We start from the raw sequence: 19,269 nt of genomic DNA, 5'->3' as shown, positions 1-19,269 counted from the left end.
CCTCGGGTAAATAACTCCTTATAAGGGAATGCTGTGCGCGCCACGCGTATCACGTGATGTGGCACAACTGTTTCAGCCGTTGCTCTCGACCAATAGGAATGAAGAAACTGTCTTACAAGAACAGGTGCAAGCTTGCGTGTCATGCCCATGATTCAACACTTTTTACTGGTCATAAAAAAAGGTTTATACACACCCACGTGACGCGCTCTCCACCAATAGGAATAGCGAAACTGTCTGAGGTATTTATGAATAACAGTTTATCCGACGAATAGTTTAATTTTGTTTGTACATTTCCACAGAAATCTCCCCAAACCCTTTCAAGAACTAAAATAATTTAATCACATGTTTGTATGCAATGTGTACAGAATACCCTGGAGTCAATGCAATTTTCATTTTAACTCGGTTAAATAAGATAACTTCGCTTTTGTATCCACTTGAATTCACATTATGGCCAATAATAACTTGACATATCAAGCGTGTTAATCTGAATTCAGTCTACTCATTTTAATTTCATTACCAGAATCTGGCCGGACCTCTTAGACAATACACACATGGTTTACAATCAGTTTTGTTCATCTGATGTCAACTTGGTGCAATAAGTGCATCTTCAGCTGCCTTGTTATAATTCATACAGTACCAAATCAATATCAGAAAGTGACTGTGGATTCGTAAACCAATATTCATAAATACCTATGACAGTTTTGCTATTCCCATTGGTGGAGAGCGCGTCACGTGGGGGTGTTTAAACCTTTGATAATGACCAGTAAAAAGTGTTGAAACATGGGCGTGACACGCGAGCTTGCACCTGTGCTTATAAGACAGTTTCTTCATTCCTATTGGTCGAGAGCAACGGCCAGGACAGTTGTGCCACATCACGCGATACGCGCTATGCGCACAGCAATTTAACAAGTGGTGCAGTTGTAGACCAGGGAAGAACTTTGCGACAATAGTGAATATATAGTTAAGAAAAAGGAAGATCGGACAGAGAATGTTTCATACCTTGGTAAGCGTTGTTGTTTTTCTTGTGTAGACAGTTTGATATCATACAGAGTTCCTTGAAGTTGGGTGAGATATAGGAGATTGTCTTCCAACAGTCAGACTGGAATGGTTGAGTTGATTTCACGATACATGTTGGTTCATACCAAACTGTGTAAAGAAGGTCAGTAAATAACAAGTATGACAGAATGCTTGCATATTGGGTGTTAATATGTGATTACATGGTTTTTGTTATGACTGCTTGTATTTCTGAATAACTTAAAGAATAATTTGAGGACTTTACGATGTCTATGTGATATGGAAAGCATTTTTAAATAATTAATATTCTTATTATGTTAACAATTTCTAGTTTAAGTTATACATGTAATTAAAATATAAAAATCAATGTTCATACGTAACAAGCACAGTCAATACTAGTCAATGTACAATTCAATGGCACAAACTACCATTCTGGCAGCGTATTTTGTACTTGTTGCAGTTTGGAGATTTCATAGTCTGGTAAACCCATAGAGCTATGTATATTGACTAGAGCGCTAACACCCCGTTATACACGCACTAAGGTTTTGAAGCCGTGTGGGCGCATCCATGATTATGTACAAACCAATACAAAGCTTGAAATTTTGTACGGCAATTGTACGGCTATTTGCATGATAGTGCATTTGTTCTTTTATTTGTGTCATCGAACAAAAAAATGCAGCAAAGGTAAACGCACAATCCGAGTTGATGAGCGTACAAACTGCGAGCGTCATGTGCGTCATGTTTAAAAGGCGCGTATACTTTTTTTTAGTACGTCAATCAAGTCGAACTTACAGTTTTCATAGCGCGGAAGTACGCAAATGGACAGTCGCGTATGTATAAGCGCCCACGCCGAATGTAAAAAAAAATCGCGGCAATGTGTGTTCTCCTAAAATTAAGATCGTTCTGTAATCACGCAACACATCAACCATGTCTGCGCCCAGGGTGGCTTCAAAACACAGAGCAAGTTAGCGCTCTAGTCAATATATATAGCTCTATGGGTAAACCATACAGAAGTCTATTGCAAGAGTCCAGACATGAGCTAGCAAAGGCAAGAATAAGCATATCTGCACATTCTGATGCACACATAGCTACAACCTAGTCTACTTCGGTCGCCGGAAAATTCATCCAAATTAGTCATCTGCACCCTAAAATACCCAAGTATAAGTCCACCAGCCTGCAACAAGTCATCCAGGGTTATGGCAGACTCAGTAAAACACCAGATGTCACCAAGTAATTTAGAAATCATGGTCCAAAAACAACCGTGACCCAGTCGTCAAAAGTAGACGAGAGTCAGAGTGGCCAAGATGTCTGCCACAAATGTAAGGACGACTTGACCCTCATCAACACCAAGTTTTACCAAATACTAAAGTCAGTCGAAGTCCTGGGATTGAAAATGACTGCAGTGGAAGTCAAACTGTGGAAACCACAGAGAAACTTAACCTACAAAATAAAAAAGTTGACGACCTAAAGACAGCATTTTCTTACCTGGAACAGAAACAAACCGACTCCTCAGAAAGCTTTAACAAAATCAACAACGGCATCCACCTTCAAAGATGTCACCTTGAAAAGCAGATTGATGATCTGCAGAATCACAGTCGTAGAAACAGTATAATTTTCCACTGCGTCCCAGAGAATTCTGAAGCCGACTATTCCTGCTGCAAGGAATTTGTCTATACCAGCCATCAAGAAACTGCCTGTACTGTCTGTGAGTCAATCTGAAGATGTCCAATGGGCACATTCTTGATTGAAAACTTGGATGTGGTGTGAAGGATTTTGGTCTTAAATATTATTTCAACTTATTAACCACCATCCAATGCTGAAGTCTTTAATACAATAATGTTTGAGTTATGCGATGGCAGTTGACGACTCATCAGGGTTGAAAACCATGCACAATTGTGTGTCGTCGGCATACACCATCCGTTTGATTCCATCATAGGAAATCACAACATTCTCCAATGGTGGGTGCCGTGTACATGGTGAAACACAGAGCAGGGGGCCTAATATCGAATTATTACAACCTCTCATAACAACTGATTGAGAACGACTGAGTAAATAGGACTGAAACCAGTTAAAAACCATGCCATCCACTCCATAATGATTTGTAGAATGTTGTCATGTTGTCATGCTGCTGTTAGGTCGAGTAGAACCATGACAACTTCACCATGGACATCAACAGCACGAAGTAAGGGACCATGGATAAATTAAGAACACGGCCATTCCAAGAGTGCCACGCGTCCGCTCCAGTGATTTTTAAGGTCCCTCATTATCGAACTCTATTGTTGGTGCCTTTTGTTGTTCAGATTACATGGACAAGGCAGCTCGCAAGTAAGCCACGAAGGGGTGAAGGATTGTGTTTGCGGTCTAGCTCATGTGTACACCAGACAATGGGTTGGAGATAATAATTATGTCCATGTACGGCCAACCTTGAGTTTGCCAAAGCCAATATGCTACTGCCATATGAAAAGTTTAACTGGTGCCAATTCTTAAATTTGAAATCATCGCCAACTTATTTTGTAACTACATGTAGTTTACACTTACAAGATTCGTTCATAAAAGTACCGCGAAATGCTGACCGGCTGCATCACATAAAAACAAAATAGAACTGGATGAAGAGTTATCTGGACACGGTTTGGCTCGAACGTGTTCCGCCCCTTTACCTGTGGGAGATAGTCCAATATACTCAAGTCACATGTCCTCCCCAGATTGGGTGCTGCCCGGGGTAGAAATGCAGATAACAGCAGAACATGTTGGCGTTGATACGCCAGAGGCTGACGAATCAATGCGGTGATCTCGAGTTAGTTTTTCTCTGCCACGCCAAACCCAACGTGTGAGTGGGCGTGAACAGATTCCTGCACATAGGCTTACACCAACTAATACTAACATAAGTGATACTAACTTTGCCAATTTTAATTGTGACACAAGTTCACCCAGTTTGGTTGAACAGAAAGTAACAAATGTTGTGCAGCCTGACAATTATGATGGAAAGTCATATGGAATTGTGTAGTGAGATTAATGGTTGGAGCATTACACAGAAAAATAGATTTCTTGCTGTGAAGTTGAGGGGTCCAGCATTACTGGTTTATACAGATTTGCCTTAGGCAAAGAACCATAGTTACTCCGACCTGTACGTGCTCTCAAAGAACGAATTGTCCTCAGGGACAAAAGGTCTTTTCTAGGCCTGGGGGAATTATTCGAATATCCGGTTAATGGCGAATAGGTTTTCCTATCCGTAACCGCGAATGCCTTTTTTTTCTTAACCGGATATCCGCATAGGGCACGAATAGCTATTTATAAACCGGATAGTTCTGTAATTACAACCAAGTAACCGGATATTCTTTAATATCCAATATCCGCGGACGTCGGGCGACAACTGACATGAATGTTTTGTCTGAATCCTAATGAAACTTCTATTAAGACAGCATAAAACAGCATAAATTAAGTATTTAACTATGCTCACCTCCGTGAAGAGTTGAAACAATGACATTTCTGACGTAATTTGTTCAAAGATTACAAAAGTATTCCTTCACGTAGAGCCATCCACGATCAAAACAAAAAGCAAATCGCCATCTTTAAATTAGATCCGGTCATTTTTATGAATGAACCGAGTGACACTGTCTAAAACTAATATCAATCCGCCCACAAACGAACAGCGCCCTCTAGCGACAAAAAAAAATAAATAAAAAATCCGAATAACAAAATTTCACTATTCGCCCAGCACTAGTCTTTTCCTAGCTCAACTTAGAGCTAGGTGTCGAAGAAAAGAGGAGTCCTTACAACAGCTTGCTAAAGGTATTCGAAGATTGGTTTTGAAGGCTTATCCTGATGTCTGCATAGCCTTGATCAAGGCTGTTGACGTACTTTTCCCCGGCCCGGTTCGCTGCACACGCATGCAGTGCATACACAAATGTACATTACCATACATTGTACAGCGAGAACAGTATAGCGTAGTCGTGAGTACGGTCGTGTCTTTCTACTTTCAACCTCGCACACGTGGCTCAAACAACAGCCTTGATGGGTTTGTAATGCTTTATCGGAATTCCGATAAAAGGGTATTCATGATGTGGGCGTGTCATTCTAAACACTGGCCAATCACAGGCGCGATTGAGAATGACGTATTACTGCTAGCAATCATGCCACGTCCATGTGTACACTAGCTTTATGGACATGTAATGTACTTCGTGCTTTTTATAGCAGTGTCTGGAGCGTGGTGTATATTAGCTATGATTGCAAGGGGTCCGAATGCGCTGCCAGGCGGATGAGCTGGACAAGACTCGCCCGGTCCGTAATGGTGTTGAATAACTTCGAACAACTTCCGTTGTCTTGCGTTTCATTATAACACGAGGACTAGCATCATAATTACAACGTAGCTGGTAGATTTGTCCCTGAATGGAAAGCTGCTGTACTAGTGTAACGTTGTAGTGTAGTACTAGTAGTATGGCAAGAGTTAGTTTATGAAATTGAACTTTACTTGTAATTGTTGTTGTTCAGCCACACGCCATCTTCTACCGTCTGGTATGTTTTCGACAACATATATTTTTGATCCCCAACTTTGATTTACTGCGAGAAACGTAATAAATAATATATGTCTACATTAAGACAAAATAAACAGCTGGGTTTCTTATCTCATCTGGTCTGTGTTTGTGCTTCAAGGGGGTAGAGTGTGTTGTACTGTCATATGCCCAGCACCTAAGAATTCTTACCAAGTAGCCATCTTGCCGTAAACCCATGACACCTGGATACTTTTTTAACCTTTCTCAAACACATTTCACATGGTCTAATTTTCTTCCTTCTATTTCTCAACCCATGATTGATGCATTAACCGCGGTTGTTATATTTTGTTGAAAGTTTCTTTAGTTGTGTTGCAAATTATACACCACTGATTTCCAGCGACTTACAGTTTTGTTTTACTAGTAGGGATTTCTCCCTCGCCCGCCGCCATTGCAACTACAGCCACGAGCACATGTGTGCGAGTGCTTGCAGAACGCTGTGATTGACATCGCAGCGAGAGTTATAGGTCAACCAACAACCAATGAGAACGGGTTATTAGTAACATTAGCATAATGAGCTCCGCCCTAAATTTTGGCAGTTACAAAACCATCAAGGCGCTACTTAGGAAGTACCAATGTATCGTAAGTGTACCGTATACAGATGGTACATGTACATGTACAGTACGTATGTGTACATACGCTGTACAGTGATGGGGAATTCAGTGATGGAGACTGGGATTTTGCAGATCGCGACTGGCTGTGTAGCGCCTTGATCAAGGCTAATGTCTGCAGTAAATTTTGGGAAGAGATGGCTTTAGGGATCAGTTCATCAAGGCCCTTGACTTACCTGATGTGAGGATACAGGTTCGACATGCAAAGCCCCAAAATTGAGGTGAAGCACTGACTTTGGCTCTAGAGGAGGAGACATTCCTTCAACTGGAGTGTAATAAAGAACGTCTCCCTAAACAGTTAATGGCCACTATTAATTGGTACACAGCTAATTCATTAACACAACAGAGTACCCAAGCGAAATTAGAGAACAAGCTTAGAGAAATAGAACAGACAATTAAGCGAGCTAAAACGGCCCTAACACCCAACCCTAACCACAACACTTCACGCAGTTTTCTATTTCCTCGTTTGGAATGTAAGCAAGTAGGACACAGAAGAGCACAGTGTCCCCTACTTGGGCAAGCGACTCAAAACATGACCAGTATGCCTGTCTCTTTGGATAAGGGAAACGACAGTGGACTGAGCAAGAGGCCACTGCCCAGTCCCCAGTACACTTCAAGGCCCAGTCTCCAGTCTGCTTTGTTCATGGTATTAATGTGAAGTTTTTACTTGATACAGGCTCGTCAGTAACCATTATACACCCGAAGATCTGGGAGCAGTTACCGTTAGATGTCCGCCATAGCCTACGTCCCTGCTCAGAGTCTGTAGTTGCTGCAGAGGGCAGTACTTTGCAGGTCATTGGTTGTACATTGGTAAGCTTCACAGACGTCATCTAATACTGGATTTTCTGGTTTTACATGAAGGAGTCCTTGACATTCCAAGACATAAACTTAGGTTTGGTCGTTCCTGTCTTTTCTGAGAGTTCACCGTTCATATGTTGTAGAGTTTCAGTAGCCAAACAGTGGCACTTCCAGCCTGTCGAGAGACAATTGTACCTGGGGTGTTGCACTTGAGAAATGGCTGTATTTCTCAAGGTCCTGCCTTGGATAAGACGTTTGAACGTAGTTCTGAAAATTTGAGTGATGTTCAACCAGCACGGCGTTTGCCCCACCATCAACGTCATGGGAGGTGAAGAAAGGGAGGTCCAGAAGAGTGACAAGACGTTACTTCCGATCATCAAGTGGAAATAAATGGGGACCAACAAATGTACAGAAATTTTGACATAAATTCTTCTTCAGTTTATCAAGTTGTTGTACTATCGTCATTACAGAGAGATGTTATGATTCAGGCCCAAAATGCCAGAACTGCAGGTCATCTTGGTCAAACAAAAACTTTGAAGAAAATCCAACGATCTTTTCATTGGCTTGGGTATCGCTCTGAGGTTCAACGATGGGTAAGACAGTGTGAAGACTGTGCACGAAGAAAATCTCCTTCAAAGGCACGAGCTGCATTGTAGACGTCGTCTGTTGGTGCTCCCCTTGAGAAAATAGCCTTTGATATATTTGGTCCCTTGCCTAGGTCCAGATGAGGAAATCGTTATGTTTTGGTTGTTATAGATTATTTCACACGCCCCCTATGATAATATTGACAACGCTGACGAAATGGAGCCAATGGATGAGAGTTTAACAGACAGACAACACGACAACACAGACAGGGATCCGATATCCCTCTGGTCACATGAGGAAGGTGACGTAACTTCGGCCAGGTTACGTCATCAACGCTAGCGCACAAAACCAGCATGGATGCGAACTGACCAATATTTGATGTGAACTATGCCAAAAAGCAACAGCGAGGAAGTGTCTGACCAGACACAGATAGAACTGTTTATGGACATTTTAATTTTTGCTTTTGGCTCAAGTGGAATTAGCATCCGAGGAAATATGCTTGACTTGACAGTCATGTTTTATAGTTGCAGTCAAAGTGACCAAGGTCTTGTCTGAAAATTAAAAACCATATAAAGGTTGTGAAATGAAATGCTCTCGCTTATTAGGATATTTGATTGGACATAAAGTTGTTTAAAGGAGTTACCGTCAGAGACACTGGTTTCTTCCTTACATAACATTCATACTAAAAATTTCTTTTAAGAAACAAAAATTATATGACCCGAACTTTGTTTTTTGAAAATTTATCTCTCTTTTTTTTTAATAAGGAGAAATTACTATGTATTTGTGTGTAGAGGAACAAGGATATTTTTACCTTATTCATAAAGGGGGGCAGTATAACAAAAAAAAAGTTTTGGTGATTTTTACAGGGAATGTGTACATGTGATCATAGTTGAAATATTAAATGTGATGGGACATTACTTACCTGGAGTATTATGTTGAGCACAATACTTGCATACATACTCAATGGTATCCACTGGTATATTACCATCAATGCAAACCAATGGAGCTGAACTTAAATACTTCTCATATTCAGATACCTACAGAGGAAAACAAACGGTTCAAATACATTTATTGACTGTTGAATATTGGAGTTGTCTTAAAGGAACACGTTGCCTCGGATCGGACGAGTTGGCAGTATAAAAAGCGTTTGTAACTGTTGGTTATAAAATGCATATGGTAGGAAAGATGTTTTAAAAGTAGAACACAATGATCCACACAAATATGTCAAGAAATAGCGTGGTTTTCCTTTTACCTCGTCGACTAACATGGTCGGCCATTGATGGGAGTCAATTTTAGTTCGCAAAGCAAAAGGAAAACCATGCAATTTCGAGACATATTTGTGTGGATCATTGTATTCTACTTTTAAAACATCTTTACAACCATATGCATTTTATAACAACCGGTTACAAACGCTTTTCAAAGACCAACTCGACCGATCCAAGGCAACGTGTTCCTTTAAGTTGTCAACATTTAAGTTTCTTCAGAGAGCTAGTACTAAGCCACAAACAGATCGATTACATTTATCGACTATTGAATGTTGGAGTTGTCTTAAGTTGTCGTCAACATTTAAGTTCCTTCAGAGAGCTAGAACTACATGTAAGCCACATCACCCACATTGATTTTATTTGATTTGAATTGATTGTATTACCCCTCCCCCATGATATATGACAATGACAATGTCAACAACGATAGTGAAAAACGGTTTAATAGCATCAGAAGTTGAACATAACTCTTAAACTATTTATTTCTATCAATATTCTAGCATATAAATGAGCGCATGGTTTTAGCATTGATATATGACTTTAGTGTTTGATGTCAAACTAGGGGAACTATGGCTAGTTTCCTTACATATGCAGGTGTTATTTTAATATGGACATCCATATCACCAACTCCAAGTACCATTGCTCCATCACTGTCAAGTACACATGAGTAGGTTGCTGTGCTATGATCATCAATGATCGATACAGCTGATGTATTCTATATTCAATTAAAGAATAAAGGGTGTCATCCACTAAAATAAACATTTCAATATGAATAGGTTTGAATCCAATCAATGGCAGCTACCGAGATCTGAAAAGCTCAAATAATCACGAGTTAGAAGCTTGTTTTAATAGATGTTAAATTTGCATCGGAGATAAATAATCCTTTTTTTTTTTTACCCATACACATCGTTGTGTGTTACTCAGTACTTTCCCCGAGTTCTGTGAAAAAAACACAGTCATATTACTCGAGTGGGATTTGAACCCACGACCCTTGCAATTCTAGAGCAGTGTCATACCAACTAGATGGTTGTTATTCATCAGAATCCTGTTTGCTTGTTATGGTACACTGCAGTCCTCCCGCCAACACTAATATGGGGCAAGTCTATGGAGTGACTTCATTCTTACAAAAGTAGTGGTACACAATAGATACAAGTTACCCAGCGAGCTTTACATACACAATGTAATCAGTGCTTTCATAACAGAGGTGAGAGTCATTGCCAACCAAACAGTCTGAAACTTGGATACAAATTCAAAGGTATGTTGAAATGGTGGCATCTCCACCTTTTGGTAACCTCCTGGTATGCCAAGGAGCTTTTGGAAACAGTATCCAAAGCACTAAAGAAGTAGACCAATGAGCAGGATTTCTTTATTTGTGGAAAAAAATAACGTCTGATTTTCTTCACCAGGCCGTCATAAAAAGATTAAGTCTGAAAAATCTCATCCCTGATAACACAATGAGACATCCTGTGGTTCCCACCAACAATGTCCGTCTTTGTTATCTTTTTCCCCTTTTTTCATAAAAGTAGGCCACAAAAACCAGCAATGATACTAACCATGTGTGAGGATAGACCCAATAATGTATCCCCCTGACTGTCACGTCCTATTGCTGACAGGAACATGGGAGAGGTACCAAGCCGAGATAAGCAATCAGCTATGTTACGTCCTACACCACCCAGTGTTATATGCACACTACCAAGATTGGTTCCATCACCGTACTATAAACACAACGGGACAAAGTACAATTGTAAAAACAGAGGCAGTGGCAAAGCAATACACTCAAGGACATTCATTTAACAAAATTCCATCTGAATATCTGCAACCCAAACTTGTGTGAAGTGTCTCTGCTGTACAAACTAGTTCAATGTAAGGATAAACCATATTAAAGAAATGGAACAGCAAAGACACCACAGCGTGGTTATATTCTGCTACATTTTACACAAATACTCGTCTTCTTTTGGATCATTAAACAGACAGAAGTCCAATGTATTGGCAAACAGTAGCTGAAACACATGTGCAAGATACCAAGTTGAAAAAAGCCATTCAAGGTGGGTTTTGCACCATAACTGTTGCGCAAGTGGACTTGAGCAGTTGCGTAAAGTTTTGGCAAAGAATCATCGCTTATGGAAGCAATGAACTCTGTGCTTCGTCAAGCGTATATCACAGGTTAGCAGGGAAATATGCCATATGCATGTGTGTTCTCCACATTACTAGGCATTGTACACTAACACAGCTAGGAGCAGAAATTTGGCCCTTGCATGTACGCAGAGAATGGTGATCGTAAGTGCAGAATTGGGCAGTAAACAAAGCCATGAAAGTTGGCCCTGTACTATCACCCCACTTGTTTTACGTGCATACTGTACACCACTTAAGAAACTTGGTTAGAGTGTGTGACAATGTGTTGTTAATGTTAGTAGTCAGAAAAGTCCAATATGTGTGACACGGGGAAAATAATAGTACACGTCTCCTACACAGTACAAAGAAGAACTTGCATTATGTGATCAGTAACTGCTTTGTGCATGTTTGTGTTTGGCTCGAGTCAAATGGATTGCCGATCGTTAACCAACATAACATAATTATCTTTTTGAGTAATAAAAAAAAGACAAGTTATATTTACCTGAATACTCTGACTTCTAATTGAAGATACCAAGTCAACATTGCTTCCACCTATCACAACTGGTTGTCCATATTTGGCAGTAGGTTCCGTTGTTTTTGTTACGCTTCTTCTTTTGGATCCTTCTCTCCTTATATAAGAAAGTTCTTGGGCAATCTTACTTCCCACTCTTGCATTGTTTTGGATGAGAGCAATATCTGATATTCATCCCAAGTTAAGGCTTGACACATTCCATTGTACACTACAAATGCAACTTTCATTCAATAAACACAAATATGGTTTATAGTTTATAATTTAGTTTATAGATCAATGCAGTGAATAGATTCTCCAAGGAGGGCTTTGCCAATATGACAACTCGCTCTGATTCGTCCGAAAAGTTCCTAAAAATCAACAAATCTTTCAGTGTTCCAATGAAAAAAATTGAAAATCTCCCCGATTATGAAAACTTTCTCCCTATTATGATGTATGAAAATCTGATTGTTGTACCGAACCTCCTTGATTGCAAGATCCATGTTGGCAGCCATGCACTCCTCAAGACATCACATGAAAATAGATTCATTTATTGATATTCTTAACAAGATTATAATTTTATATTCTTGATCAGGTTTTTAATTTTTAAATAATATGTCATTTGGCTTTCTAGCTTATGAGATACGTGAAATGAAATTTAAGTTCCTTGCAATACTTATTGCAGTATTCATAGCATTGTCTCAACAAACCATGGCCCTATTTCCTGTCCTTCGTTTTTGGTGTTCATTTTAGGATACTTGCTTTCAATGATTCACCTCCAGTTATTTCATTGACTCGCTGAAGAATGAAGGGAGTTACGTCTTTCCCATGAATGCCTTCAACACTGTAATCAGAGTGAACAGACAATAATGTACATGAACATTAACTCCAATAAACCTACAAGTTTACTAATCATCAGTATTCAAATATTGACTGCAATAAAACAACCACAATCACTCTAGACTCTCATAGAATCCTTATACCGCTTTCTGTTTTTCTGAGGTGAAGCAGAGGGTAAAATGATATCTGATGGATCACCAAGGGAGGCCAGTTTCACTCTTTCACTTGTAGCAGTCAATATCTATTTCATACCCATAAATAGATTCTGCATAATTTAATATACTACCAAATTTACCCATTAAACAGGCTGGCGGATATGGTGTCAACCAGTGTTACAATGTGTCGAGTGTGCAAATTTATTTATCTTGCATAGAATTTCTCAACAAAATATCAGCAGAGAAACCTTAAAATGAAGTTGAAAAGTTGGAAAATCAGGCTAATCAGGTTTTTGGGTTATCACACCCCAAATTCTCTCTGCACTGGACAAGACACTGATATGTGGAAGCATTGAGAAAATTTATGGCCTCCCTGAATCAGCCAATACTCAACAATTGCACAGATAAATATCTGGAATTAAAAAAAAGTTGCTTTTCAATCTTTGTTTCAAGTTCACTTATCTTTGTTGTTTCTAAAATTACTTTAAAATTAGAGACAAACCTTAAACATGACATGCGTCTACCTTTGCTGCCACAGCTAACTATGAATGAATGAATGAATGTATGAATTTGTACTGTCCATGTGCATATTACCGAAGAATGTGTTGATCAGTATCAGGCCAAATACTCAATCCTTTGTACATTTTTACTTAGATATGCACATCTCAAGAAATGTGGGGAATGAAATATAAGATAGCCCCAAAGTTGGTCATCAATCTTATCGCACACTTTGGAAACAATTTGGAAGGATATCATGTTATGCATCAAAGAGAAACTTACATGTAAAGGGGATTTGACAAACAAACAACTTAAAGGAACACGTTGCCTTGGATCGGTCGAGTTGGTCTTTCAAAAGCATCTGTAACCGTCTGTTATAAAATGCATGGGTAGAAAGATGTTGTAAAAGTAGAATACAATGATCCACACAAACATGCCTCAAAATTGTATGGTTTTTCTTTTTTCCTCGATGACTAACACGGTCGGCCATTTATGGGAGTAAAATTTTTGACTCCCATTTGACTCCCATAAAAGGCCGAACGTGTTAGTTCCTACAGTAAAAGAAAAACCACGCAATTTCAAGGCAAATTTGTGTGGATCACTGTATCTTACTTTAAAAAAATCTTTCCCTTCATATGCATTTTATAACAAACAGTTACAAACGCTTTTTATAGACCAACCTGCCGATCCGAGGCAACATGTTCCTTTAACACAGTGCTCATTGCAGTGTTAGTACAAATTGGTTCATTTTGAGCTTCATACTGTACCTAGCTTGTTGAAGTGCAGATTGTATTGCATCTTCAATCTGTTGTCCTTGTGTAGCCACACTAGATGGTATTGGTACACCTATCAAAAGTCCACTCCCTAACTCTAATGATAAGGAGTAATCTGAAGGGGGGGGAGAAGAAGTAATTAACAGGTTGTTTGTAATCTTCATTTATCGAGGTATCCTTTATAATTAACATTATGTGATTTTTCATTCAGTTATCATTTTTATCTAAACATTATCGATACGCCATTAAAGACAGCGCTAAGAAAACAATGCAGATACAAATACCTATCTTTCTGAAAGTTTGTATACTCAGCGCCTTGATACCTTGTTTGGTAGATACATGCGCTATATAAGACTTCCATATTATTATTATTATTCTTATTATAAATACATGTATTATATTGATCATGTGCCTTTATAAGCATCTGGCCTTATAAGGCTACCAGATCAGATAGTGTCATTGAACAAACCCTCCTTATTTCACAAAAAGACAGATTTATGAGTAATATCCGACTAAAATAATCAACAACAAAAAATAAAGTAGCCATGGAATGTTAATCCAAAGAGATTGTATTCCTAAAAAAACAGGTAATTAGATTTCAATGACTGATCCATTAAGCTCCGTCCAATTGCATATTGACCAATAACAACCCATTGGGCAATCAAAAGTTTGACACTATAAAGTTCGACATGCGTGCGTGTATGCTTGGCGCGAGCAGCAGAGTAATGTGCAGAATGGCATTAGAAAGGCTCATGTGTTCTTGCCCTCGCGTGCGCCGTGGGCGAAGCCTAATGGACCGGTACATTATGGAGCTGTAAAAAGTCGCGGCCGTCAAAAACTTTGTTGGACAGACGGAATCAAAGGACTCACGGGCTTATCAATAAACATTGCATATCGATCTGCACTGGATAGACAGAAGTGGAACTACATCATAACCAGGGTCACAAAAGGTCAGCCATGACTAAAAAGACGACTACGACAAAAAAGTTCCCGCAAAACAGTAGTATTGATATGAAAGTGAAAGGCCTACAGGGCTAGGGGTAGTTACCTATTCACTCAGCAGCTTCTCTAGTAGACGTCACATTACATGACTGTAGTATTGATATGAAAGTGAAAGGCCTACAAGGCTAGAGGTAGTTACCTATTAACTCAGCAGCTTCTCTAGCAGAGGTCACATTACATGACTGTAGTATTGATATGAAAGTGAAAGGCCTACAAGGCTAGAGGTAGTTACCTATTAACTCAGCAGCTTCTCTAGTAGAGGTCACATTACATGACTGTAGTATTGATATGAAAGTGAAAGGCCTACAAGGCTAGAGGTAGTTACCTATTAACTCAGCAGCTTCTCTAGTAGAGGTCACATTACATGACTGTAGTATTGATATGAAAGTGAAAGGCCTACAGGGCTAGGGGTAGTTACCTATTCACTCAGCAGCTTCTCTAGTAGAGGTCACATTACATGACTGTAGTATTGATATGAAAGTGAAAGGCCTACAAGGCTAGAGGTAGTTACCTATTAACTCAGCAGCTTCTCGAGCAGAGGTCACATTTATTGGTGCTTGATAACCACTGCTCGGCAGAAAAAAAGCTGGGAAGTCCCGACTAGGACCAAATGTTGCTACAGTAACTCCCTCAGTCTCCTATTAGAAAATAACAACAACTACATGTAATATAACTGTTAATTGGACAAAATACACATCATTGAAGCAACATACATGGTGCACTTCTAAAACAGCTCTGTAGAATATCTAGAATGTCCCATTCCCAACAACAAAACCAAAAATCTAATGTACTTTTACATAGTAATAGTTTGTAGCTTTCAAAGATAAGTTTCTATTTCAATTTTGAGTCAAACAGAATCATATAAAGATATAGCAGATACAATCTTTAAAACCTGATAAATGGTATTTCTCAATTTTTTTATTGAACAACCCATTGTATTATTTTGAGTGATATTTTTTATTGAATGGTAAAATGTTGAAATGAATTTTACTGTTGAAATTGGTGTGATAAGGCCATTTCTAGGCTGTCAGCCACTGTTAGAATTGCCCATGACTGGAATGTAGCACTAACTTTGGTGCCAAGAACATTTAACACAATCAAGGCAGTCATTCTATCTAACAAGATCATGGGTTGTCATGCAATGGGACAAGGGTCTATTAGAACAAGGGATTAGCTAGAAGGATTGTCTTCCATAGATCTTAAATAACTCGTTCATAATGCCCATGGTGAAAAAGATACCAACATACATTCATATTGTATAAAGAAGCACCATGGACTTGACCCATGAGACGTCACACATAGACTCAACTTCTCCATGTGGCTCTTGATGAACAGACCCCAGAGATTCCTCCCGTAGGTTGTTGTTGATGTAGACTGGGCCCCTGTCTTTATCCGCAAGGATAAAGACAGGTCCCTGCTACTTAGATCCAGTGATTCCATTGGATACAATGATATCATTGGATAAACGTGCAATGACATGAGCTTTCCATTATGCCCAAACAGTACACTCCTTTCACGTCCGCCATAGAATTTGACTGCTTATCTCTATGTGAAATGAATGTAGGTCAAAGGTGCATGTACATGCCGGCTGGAGGCCGGTCTCTGGCGTTATTCACGAGCCTCAAAGTGTGACGTCAGATGTTCAGGCTATTGTTGATGATGATAGTATACATGTACTCTGTATACAAAGCTAATGCTAATGCTAATGCGCGCAAGAAGAAACACATGGAGCCAGAAAATCTAGGTGTTCGACCCGTTATCAGTAACGTTAAACCTTTGAACCTGCTTATGAGATCCAAGAACGTGTGTGCACGACTCCTTCATGAAAGCAAGTTTATATTAGCATGAGATCGTTGGGAGATGTTTTAAAAAACTCACTCTCAAAAATCATTGAATTTTCCCTAAACAGTTAGAAGTTTTTTAAATAAAATTCCAGCATAGTTCTGGGAGTATGTAGCATTCGATCGAGCATAGAACGACACGGATTTATAGAAAACTTCAGTGGGCAACAAAATGTGTGCCAGATTTATGACAACATTCATCGGTAAGAATCTGCACTCCCAGTTTATTAACGATAGTTAATTTTGCTGTCATTGAAATTTGGTGGTCGGAGCATGAGTGAATGTTTCGAGCATCACAACTACATGATTATTCTTCGTCCAAAACAAGATCTTTTTTAGGGACCGCCGATTCACGACAGCATGGGAAAATAATTGGTAACCAACACATACATTAGCTAGCTGTGGGGATATCAGTGAAATGGACAATAAATAATGTTGACCTTTACATGTAGCACCACAAAAGATGAAGGTTCTGAGACACGGGACATTGGTTTCTGCGCCGTGTGAAAGGTCCTGTTTGAGACTGACCAACGCCCTTGGTCAAGACAACCGGCACCGGAGACCAAGGACCTTAGTTTGACTTTGTCGTGTGAAAAGGGCTTTAGAAGCAGATACATGGTGGGGAGGTCGTCCCATGAAAGAACAGACATGTCTGGCCCTAAATCACTCCCAGTTGGACTTCATGTGACATCTCATGATGTGATTGGGTTTGGACATGTTGGAGCTGTGGGGGAGGAGAGGAAACAAAAAGCACCCTACAGCCTCAAAAGAACTTACCAGATATTCCAAAGTTCTTGGGATGTCTAATATAGATTTAACACCAGCAGAAATCACTGCCACTGGGGTACGTCCTAATTCAGTTAAATCTGCACTGACATCCATACCTGTTGACAGTTCAAATATCAAGTAGCAGTTAGACTCATTGAAAATAAATTGTTACCACTCATTCTTTGTATAGGTTATTGTCAAAGACAGTATGGGATAGCAAGATTCCTAACTAATCGTCAGCAGCATGTCCGCTCAAGCTTCTTAACTTATCATCAACAGTGTGTCCGCAATTAAGGTAGTCTTATCCAACTGGAACCATATGCATGCTGGAGTACCACACGGTACTCCACTTGTGTCACTCCACTTGGGCCAGTCGTTTTCTCAGCAGTCGTTAATGATGCATGTCAAAATCTCGACAACTCAACTTTCTGCTGGAAGTATGCAGATGATTTGAACTTAATAGAATGTTGTTTCTTTTACGACTAATCACAAATGCTACAGTCAATAGATTCCCTTCTCCAGTGATCAGCTACTAATAAACAACATGAAGCTCATGGAACTTCATGGAAAGTAATTTTTTCTCAAAGTCCCCAACCACTCCAAGCTCTAGAGATCAAGAGCCATCCCTTGACTTAATCACAAACCAATAAAGTACTTGGGGTGTTCGCATATCCAAAAGGATTTGCCAATGACGGGAGAAAAGACAATGAAATAAGATCAACCAAAAACGAATACAAGAAAAAAAACTGCACAACATTATCAAAGGATAACACCAACAGAGCCAATTCTTAGGCCTATTTCCAGTGGGATCCTTAAAAAAAACGGCAAGAAACATAAAGAACAGACAAATCTAGACAAGAGCAAAAGGAAAAACAAACAAAACAAAGCAAATAAACACAAAATAAATGAATAAATAAGTAAATAATTAAATTATATTAAACCAAGAAAAATTCCAAAAAATAGAAAGGAGACCAAAAGGAACCCAAGCTATACTTCAACATGTTTACTAGAGATAGGGGACTGTGGCAAGGTGGCATTTGACTAAATGTTGCAGGCTAGTAGACATTTTAATATTAGCAGATTAATCATTAACATAAGCAAAAAAAAGGACGTATGCTAAAAGGACGATGACAAATGCTGGATATTAATGCTGGACTGTTGGTGTACATCAAACATAAAAAGTTTATTTTAAAAGAGTATATTTTTACAAAAGACAATAGAACACATTTTGGATGCTAGGTGGCAGCAGACTCACCAGGTAAATCCATTGTTTGTGGAACTGTGTACGTGCATGCTCATAGTTATGTAAACATTGGAAAGTTACCTGGTATGTGTGCTGACACCAAGCGACTCAAAGTATCCTACTAGATACTGACTTGTTTGTCCTTCTCTATGCACACCACCAATACCACCAGTAACAAAGACATGAATGCCAGCACGATGAGCTCCAATCATGGTACCTGACACAGTAGTACCTCCAGTCAAACCCTGTATGATAAACACAAACACAAAATACTCACAGACTCAACTGAATTAGGGAATAACATTGCCAGGACCCAGTCTTCACTGCATGCGTGGTAATTAACGGGTTGGTGACTGGTGCTGTTAATGGACTGAGCCAGAGAAGAGGTCTGTTAACAGTGCCAGCCACCAACCAATACTTCCAGACATGTTCAGGAACCATATCTTGGTTTTTTAAGTAGGGATTAAAAAGGTTGCGACAAGTTCTTAATCGGCCGTTAAAAACTGGCAGGGTTGTGGCCACGACCCTGCAAGGTTTGGCGGATTAAGAACAAGTCACTACTCATTTATTCCCATTGATAAATGCTATTTCAGTAAAAAGACGTAACAAAGTAGGAAACTCTGTATAAACTTATCTGTTGCCTGACGTCTAGTTCTTAATGTGTGGTGCATTTTTATGAGACAGCTTTCGGATATATCCATTTTGGTGTAAT

At 39.4% G+C, this 19,269-nt stretch overlaps 1 protein-coding gene across 1 annotated transcript in view; it reads right to left on the bottom strand.

The window, feature by feature from the left end:
* The window catches only part of LOC139950004 (uncharacterized), a 40,283-nt gene that overhangs the window by 13,475 nt on the left and 7,539 nt on the right, over nucleotides 1-19,269 (bottom strand). Inside the window, exons 5-14 of the mRNA XM_071948623.1 lie at nucleotides 18,691-18,802; nucleotides 17,324-17,430; nucleotides 15,217-15,343; nucleotides 13,698-13,818; nucleotides 12,196-12,281; nucleotides 11,432-11,625; nucleotides 10,371-10,532; nucleotides 9,404-9,532; nucleotides 8,478-8,592; nucleotides 1,000-1,146 (exon numbers count right to left, since the gene is read on the bottom strand). Of these exons, the coding sequence (XP_071804724.1) occupies nucleotides 1,000-1,146; nucleotides 8,478-8,592; nucleotides 9,404-9,532; nucleotides 10,371-10,532; nucleotides 11,432-11,625; nucleotides 12,196-12,281; nucleotides 13,698-13,818; nucleotides 15,217-15,343; nucleotides 17,324-17,430; nucleotides 18,691-18,802 (1,300 nt within the window). The remainder of the gene's footprint in view (nucleotides 1-999; nucleotides 1,147-8,477; nucleotides 8,593-9,403; nucleotides 9,533-10,370; nucleotides 10,533-11,431; nucleotides 11,626-12,195; nucleotides 12,282-13,697; nucleotides 13,819-15,216; nucleotides 15,344-17,323; nucleotides 17,431-18,690; nucleotides 18,803-19,269) is intronic.

The sequence above is a fragment of the Asterias amurensis genome, chromosome 17 (assembly GCF_032118995.1).
Source record: "Asterias amurensis chromosome 17, ASM3211899v1".
NCBI classification, from domain to species: Eukaryota; Metazoa; Echinodermata; class Asteroidea; order Forcipulatida; family Asteriidae; genus Asterias; species Asterias amurensis.
The sequence above is the reverse complement of the archived record's forward strand: the minus strand, read 5'-3'. Positions and strand labels throughout refer to the sequence as shown.